General features: G+C 37.3%; 1 protein-coding gene across 1 annotated transcript; it reads right to left on the reverse strand.

Moving 5' to 3' along the window:
- Positions 1-189: 189 nt before the first annotated feature.
- On the reverse strand, positions 190-5,677 carry SPATA22 (spermatogenesis associated 22). Its single transcript, XM_048325033.1, has 8 exons — positions 5,578-5,677; positions 5,048-5,176; positions 4,266-4,320; positions 4,034-4,133; positions 3,312-3,650; positions 2,865-2,994; positions 2,420-2,517; positions 190-2,083 (listed from the first exon to the last, which is right to left on the reverse strand). The coding sequence occupies exons 1-8, from the start codon at positions 5,675-5,677 to the stop codon at positions 1,892-1,894; spliced, it is 1,143 nt and encodes a 380-aa protein (XP_048180990.1). The 3' UTR covers positions 190-1,891.
- Positions 5,678-8,023: the final 2,346 nt, after the last annotated feature.

The raw sequence follows: 8,023 nt of genomic DNA on the forward strand, positions 1-8,023 counted from the left end.
TAAACTTAGCAAATTCTTTGAAAATACAGATTCCAGTGCAGAATTAAGTACACTGAGAAAGAGAGCATGGGTGCTCTGCACTTTTGCTCACAAGGACTGAAAAATTAAATCTTCCAAACACTTAACAAAATAGGTTGAAGGAATGCCCTAAAGTAAGAAGAATAAATTTCAGTCACTTCTGTATAGTTATGTGCTTTCAGTGATGTCTTACACTTTTTTTAATGAATGGCTGAGATTGATAATTTTCATGTAAGAGTCAGAAAAGTGAGGAATAACAAACAACATGCAAAAAGAAAATAATCACCACAAAGTAGAGAGACAGAGATGCAGGCTTTTCTTTCCTAACCAACCTGTGCCTTTACACTAGAACCATTATACAAGACAGGATCAATATGGTCAAGAAAAAAAATCACCCAACAACTGAAAAATGTTGAATAGTGTGTATAAACTGTATTGAGTAGGGTTTTTTCTGTTTTGTGTAATGTTTACGACTGTTCACTTAATGTTTCACTAGAAAAAGTGATTTGTTAGTGTCAAGTAGAAACTTTTTTTGCAAAGATCTAAACACTTCCTGAAAAGTGAAATTATTTTAGATTTTTATTAACAGCCATAACACACCTAGTAGACAAAGGACCTATTCCTGTCATTACTTATTAACATAAGTTTCACATGTGCAGAACTGGAAGCATCAATCACTTAACTGGAATCAGTTTTAAATTAGTTACAGCAGAGTCATGCAATTTACAACACTGCTGTACCAAATCTTTTACTTCTTAAAGCCCAACTTCTGTTGTGCAAATCGTCAGCCTCTGCATCCTGCAATATTCTGCACCTTTTATGAGTCAAGCTAAAGCTTCCATTTGGAGCTTCCTTTAACATTTTATAATATTTAAAGGGAATCAAATGTGTGTACATAACCTCTACAACTGGATTGACAAAACTCTCCTTGAAGCATCCATGCTCTGAACTGGCTTCACACTGAAGGCAGAGATGATAATGCCAGTGATTCTTGCAGCAGTTGCTAAAGCACATCCTTTAGATCTCACCTGGAGCATGAGGGGGCTGTTGCTGACAATGCCTGTGCTCACACTGACAGATCACTTTTTTAAATAAAGACTGTCTGCGCGTTGAACTGTGTAAAAGCGTTTTCCTGTTACAATTTGCTGGACCAGGTTCAAGTTTTATTCTAAATATATAATTTTTTAAGTGTAACTAAAAGCTGTATTTTCCATTAATGTGTTTCTGCGTTGACTAGCTGGCTCCTTTTTAGAATATTAACTGTTTTCTGTATTTGACTTGTTGGATACAATATTTCAATTATTTTAAATGTGAAATTTCCAATTGCCAACACTGTATAATAAAATAATAAAAAAAAAATCCCCATACTGTTTGCTATTTTCTTGACAACTCTTTTGTTTTGCAATTCCCAAGAGATCTGCTACAAAGCTTCTGAAGTAGGGGAAAAGGAAATAGGAACAGCAGGAATTATCCATGAAAGTTAAAGTTTGAAGGCAAAGGCACATAAACATGTAACATGGTCCATCCCTCAAGAAAGATGTTTCTATGACAAAGGCAAGGAAGTTCTGTGTTCAAATAATTCTTTTTTTTCTACTTCCTCTGTGTCCTTGGGAATCTTTCTAAAGCTTCAGAGTCTGTTGTTATTTTATACAGGTATTATACTGATAATTTATTTTTCTGAAAAAACGTGAATCAGATACACATAAAAGGAACCCAATGAATACCACACAACATTTGTTGGATAACACAGCACAGTGATATTTCCAATTATTTAACCAGATTTTCACTGGTAGTTTTGGTAAATGCTTTAGCATGTCCAGCCTTCGTGGGTAACAATTAGTTAAAACTGGGGTTTGGACAACCATTTTGACTTCTACATTTCATTCAGAGTTTTTACATATGCTGTCATCTCCACATCTGCAATTTTAACAAAGTCTTGGAAAGTGTTCTGTTCTTGAGCACTTGCTGGTCTTACAGAGACGCACTTGAAAATGTTCCTTTTTGCATCATAGTTTCCCATGCACCTGTGCACTCGACCTCTAATTAGTCGTGGAAGCTCACGGTCCTTCATCAAAGCATAATAAACACATAAAACAATTATATCACCTAACATAAAAGCTTTCCACATGGCTGGTTTCTGAGGAATACATCAAACAGAAGACCTTTATATCAACTTTGTTGCTATTATCAACTACTTAGAAGGTAAACTCAAAGTCTCAGCTTTTTTTCTGTAACAGAAGTTCGAGGATGCCTAAGTAGTGACTATTGCTCTAGTTTGGGAACAATATGGTGTAAACATTCAGCCTGCCTTTTACATAGTAAATTTATGTTTTATTTTTGCATTCATAAAAAGGATTGGAGCTAGTGGTGACTGTGTTATGTGTGGACACAGAATACTCACGATTTCATAAAACACGCAAGGCAGGGTCTCCTTTCCATCTCTCAGAAGAAAGTTCTTTGCCCCATATGCTCCAGGTGTGACTGCAGAATCCAGTGTGCCTGCCCCATTAAGCAAGAATTAATTTCTAGATTAATTATATTAAAATATATTGTAAAACTGTATCCCTCTACAGAAGACTCCTACTAAGCAGGAAAATTTATTCTAACAAATTCCAAAAAAAAAGGAAAGGAAAGAAACAGGATGGAAAAACTTCAATGTTGGAGGATAACTGAATTGTTAATTTTGTACCTGTTTCAGTCACCTTTGATGGCTGAACGGAAGGAAAATTAGAAGGTGTTCATGCCAGTATTTTGTGGGTTTAAGTATCTCAGCTATTGAAAAATTCTCTCTTGTTATTGGCCTACCATTATTACAAGATTATGTTATTATAATCTACTATGCTTACCTAAAACTTCAAATAACAGAGCAGTTTTATAGGCATATTGACTCCAGTGCCTCACACTTTGAATGACTGCAGACAGGATTCGCAAAGAATTCTTTTTTATTTTAGTTTTTACTTGAGATGATGAAATTTCCTTTCAGAGGAAGACAAAAGCTTAAGTTAGACATACACACTTGCAATTTTAAAGGGCACACAGGCATTTATATATTAGGTTAAATAGGCAATATTTACATTAAAATTAGAGCATTTGTTCAGAATATACAAACAGCTCCCTGCCAGTTTACTGAGGATTTTAAGGTACTACAGTATGAAAATTTCAATTCTAAATTTCCAGAAACCAGGTTTCACTAAGGCAGCTTGGGCTGATGAAAACCTCATGTTCCATTGGTTTCCTTTCTTTACTGCTTTCTTCATTGTGTTTTTCCTATTAACCCTGCCCATAAGGTTTACCTGACTTTTGTCTTCTGAGACACAATCAAATCGGTTTTCATTCATTTTATTTTGTTGAATATTGTAGTTAAATTTATATGCTGGACTATGATCCTGCAGACTTCTTGACACAGTGTTGGGTTTCACTGGCCACTGTCCTTTGTACGTGTCTGTTTTGATGAGCTGAGATGGGTTACGATTGTCAGGGTGTTTTTGCTCCTGGACAGTTTTCAAACTGCTTGCAAAGTTCTCAAACTTTCGAGTAGTTCCATTACCAGACCTTGAATTTACTGGGTTACCTAAAGGAGTATATTCATTTCTGTTCCTGCAATACAACAGTTCAGTATCACAGCACCTCTTCTGAATATTCATATATGTGATTAAAGTATATAAAAGCACTCCATAAATGGTTGTTTTAGCTTTAAATACATCCAGACTCAAAGCACTTGAGTATACACCAAATTTATCCATATACAGGGCAGTGATTACACCTGTGCACAAATCCATCTGACTTCAACAGGCCTTAAAAAAAAACCCTGCTCAGTTATTGTCCTGCCCTGTGTAAGGGATCTTTCCTGACCCAAAATTCACATATTTTCATAACTCTAAAATAAAATAAACAAGGTTTCCTCTCAGAGTGATATGAAAAGGGTTTCTCTGAATGCTACAGGCATACGGGAAAACATAAGATGCTTTTTCACATAAGAACAAAAAGGAAGGATAATAGACATTAAAGACTTCACCAACCTGCAGGCAGCCAAGTTTTTTCCAGCATTTGCTAAATTAAACTTTGATGCATTTGGTGGTTTCGTAAGGGAAGGACCCATTGGAAGTTCTGTTTGGCTTTCAAAGATAAGTTTAAAGTATCAGTGACACAGCAGCAGCTTTATTGTAAGACACACATGGATTGTTCATGAAACAATTAGTATCCAAATAAAAACCAAAAAAGCAACAAATAACTTGCTTTTTACATACCCACTGTTTGCTGCTTTCTGCAGTTCATCCACTTCTGGGTTTGCAGTTCCCCAGCCTAATTTTCAAAAGACAAAGGATTGAATACGGATAAAAAGGGAAAAGACTGAAAGGTAATGAGTCTGTGTAGGCCTCCTACTCTGCTTAATGTCCCACAAACAGGCTCACACAGGAAGGAGGAAGAAAAAAGACAAAAAGGGAATATGATCCTTTGATATTTTTAATTGTAAGACAACTTCTAACAAGTAGGTTACTTCTCTAGACAATGGTTCAGTTACAAACATTAGACTTATTAGCAACAGAGACTTTATTATAAGAAAACTTTTAAACTTTCTTACAAGTAAAACATAATGGAAGCACTATAAGCAGAATTCTGCACTGTTCTTTCCAAGCCCAGTTCGAAGAACAGAAGTTCCTTTCTGAACTACAAGAAAGACATCTTATAAATGTTTCTTCTTGTAACACAGGACTTGAATGTTGATTGAAATCAACTGAAAACAAAAGGTCAGTTTCAAGAGACTCTATTTAAATGCCAGTGCTACTTCATTCTCCATCACACAAAGAGTCAAACTCCCTCTAGGCACAAAGTATAAAAAGCTCAATTGTACAGAGGAGAAAGAAATTTCCTGGAGGACAATTTTTACATAATGAACTTTTCAGAAATAGATATAAAGGATGAATATAGTTCTTGATAAAGACAATGTCTGATTTCATACAATACAATCAGGAAGTTAAGATTTATTTCAATTTAGAGGCAGTAAAAAAATAAAATATGTCATATTTACCAAAGGATGTGGGAGAGAAGTCATAACTACGAGTCCCAGAACCAATACCTGGCTCATTTTTAAGTGGATTTGAAGTGAGGGGCTGCCTAGTTCTTTTTTTCTGATTGAACAGTGGTACAGGCAGACAACCTAAAATTAAAATTTAAGCAATACTATATTAACAGCAAAAGTATACACAATCTACACTTAAAATAAATTTTTTAAGTTACATAATTATTTTGCATTTATATATATAAAAGCATAATGAGGTGTGAACAGGAAAGCATAGAAGAAGGGCTGGTACCTGCTGTGCTGCGAGTTGAGGTGTCAGCTAAACTCCTTTTCATTTCTTTGCTGAATCTTAACAGGCAGCAATGTATTATTGATTACTCCAAATTTGCTGTATGGAAGTTAGGTTTAAAAAGTAAACAAATTAATGGTGTAAACACATTCAAATTTCACCTTACTTTATGGCAGTTTCTCTTAACTCTGCAGCCCCAGTGACTGGCACCATTTCAAACACAAGCCCTAAAACACAGAAGCAGCTGTACTGAATTTAGAAGATCCACAGGTGCATGGATAAGATGCAACTGCTCTTTGCAGATTCCAGGCCCTGAGGAAGAGCGGGCTGAGGGTCAGGGCCAGGGCCATGTTGAGGGTCAGCGCTTACCGGGCTGAGGGTCAGCCGTGAGGGACGGGACTGAGGGTCAGCCCTGAGGCGAAGCCCGCCAAAAATAACGGACGCTCGTCCGCGCGCTCGCGCCTCAACCGGTGCGAAAACGGCGGGAAGGCGCTGAGGGGACAGCGGGAGCGGCCGGGCCCGGCTGAGAGACACAAGAACGCTTTAATCGCCCCCTCTGTGGGATTTCATTAATTACCCCCGCCCCCGAGGAACTGGCGTGGTGTCCCCCTCAGACAACCCGGGGCAGCAGCTGAATCTCCACAGGCGTGTGGACACAAACGTGGCTGTAAATTAACCTAGCAGCATTCTTCACTCTGTTTGTCTCTTCAGCTAGTCTGGCTTTTACACATGACTGGCTCCTGTTTAAAATCTGAGTGCTTGGCACGATTGGATCCTGTCCTGTTTTAGTTTTTGTTTTCCTTCAGCCTTGGAAGGTTCTTGTGTGTGTATATATATATATAGGTCTTTAAGACTTTTAATATCTAAGCTTCATTTCCTTTACTTTTTATAATTACGTTTATAAAAATATAAAATATATAAAACACGTTTTCCAGCTCGTGACACACATTCCAAGCTTTCTGAAGTGCTCCCAAATATCAGTATGTAGCACATCAAACCAATCTGGATTCTTACTAAACTAAATATCCCACATCCTTTTTAAGAGTCTGAGTATTGGCAAAGCCCAAGGATAAGGCATGGTTCCCAGTGTTTAACCCTGAAGAGTCAAAACTTTCCATGTGTCTGTATTCATCCCCAAATTGGCAGGTCCTGGGACACCAGGAGTTAAAGTGTTTGGATGGGAACTGCTCTAAGGGGATAAAAGAAGCTTCCATGGATTTAGTTCCGAAACTCATGTTTGGAAATTCACTGTCTCTGTCCTAAAAACACTCTTCTTAGGAGACAAACTTCTTGCATGTTAAGTAAGTGCACAGACGATCTCTGTGTTTCATTCAGCGCTTTGGAAGGAATTACAGCCATTACAGTGCCAGCAGCAATGAAAGATAAACTATATGTTCCAGCCCTGCATATTTGCATTTTGCTGTTTACTCTTCAAACTGCTGCTGTGTTTAAATTCAGCAAACCCAGATTCAGAGTGAGAGTTGTGTTTTTGGGTGTTGTGTCACTCACCATTCTGGCACCACTGCTGAAGAAACAGGGGTCAAAGGACAGTACAAACTGTCCAGTGCTGCAAAATGCAACTTTACTGCTTCGTTTAATAAATTACTTGCTCTGATTAAATATCTGACAGCTTCTAAGTACAGAGTAATACAGTTGAGTGTTTAAGTAAACAATCTCTCTGTATTAACTCGCTGTAAGGTTCAGCATATCTGAAAGCATAAACCGAGAGTGCAACTTTTGTAGAACTTGACTACAGTCAGCCAGTCTGGGTTTTAAAGCCTCTCCCAGGCATTAGCTAAATACTGTCTCAGTCACTGGGGTATAATCTTAATAAAAAGGAATTTTTCAATAAACATTCTTTATTCTCTTGCAATCTAATATTTGTTATGTTTATATCGTGTGTCGGATACCAATTGCAAATACTTCTGTCGGTTACAGCAATAAAACTTATTTTTCTGTTAATAAGACCTTTTATTCTAAATGTTTTAATTCTCAGGATGGAAGTTACAGCTGCTCTTTGGCTTAAGCTTCAGAAGCCTTTCTGAACACTTTTGGAAATGGAAGAAAAGTTGCTGACTAAAGTCTTTTGGGGAGAGAACAGAACTATTGTCCCATCGTGGTCTTAGATCTGTTTCCTTTTTAATAAGAGACTGCAGAAGTTAGAGGGTTGTCCCTAGCAAAGCTGTTTCAATGTGTTAGAGGTCTGTATTAGCAGATCCTGAGATAGAACTGGAGCCAGAACTCTGGGTAAGCCAATCGTCATAAATTGCACTGTAATTTCAGCTCGTGTTCCTTCTAATCACTGTTCTTTGGATTTCTAAAACAAAGAAGGTCGTACAAGCCACGACATGCTTTGAGGAACTCAGCTGTTCTTGGGGTTTTTTTAGAGGAAAATACTTGATGTTTCAGCATTATGTGCTGGACTAGAGCCAGGATAAAATTCTTATTTTGCTGGGTTTGCTCACTTTAAATCATTCTGCCCTTGTATACTGTAATACTTATGTAACTTATATGGGAGAATACCTGTTACACCTAGTGTGCAGTGCAAAAATGCCTGACATTTAAGTGTAAAAACAATGTTTTCCACTGTTCATTAGTACAGGATATACCAATAGTTCATATATTATAAAGACTGCCCAGAGTTAACTTTTGGACTATGTAACAGTGCCATTAACAGCCTCGGAGATGTTACTAAA

Source organism: Corvus hawaiiensis, chromosome 20, assembly GCF_020740725.1.
Source record: "Corvus hawaiiensis isolate bCorHaw1 chromosome 20, bCorHaw1.pri.cur, whole genome shotgun sequence".
NCBI lineage: Eukaryota > Metazoa > Chordata > Aves > Passeriformes > Corvidae > Corvus > Corvus hawaiiensis.

Excerpts from the sequence above, each read along its gene's own strand:
- SPATA22 (XM_048325033.1), bottom strand. The coding sequence starts at position 5,677 with ATGGCCCTGGCCCTGACCCTCAGCCCGCTCTTCCTCAGGGCCTGGAAT. Across the intron at positions 2,995-3,311 it reads TCTCAGAAGACAAAAGTCAG|GAAATTTCATCATCTCAAGT; the intron begins GTAAACCTTATG and ends TTCCTCTGAAAG. Across the intron at positions 2,518-2,864 it reads TCTGTTATTTGAAGTTTTAG|GCACACTGGATTCTGCAGTC; the intron begins GTAAGCATAGTA and ends TTAATGGGGCAG.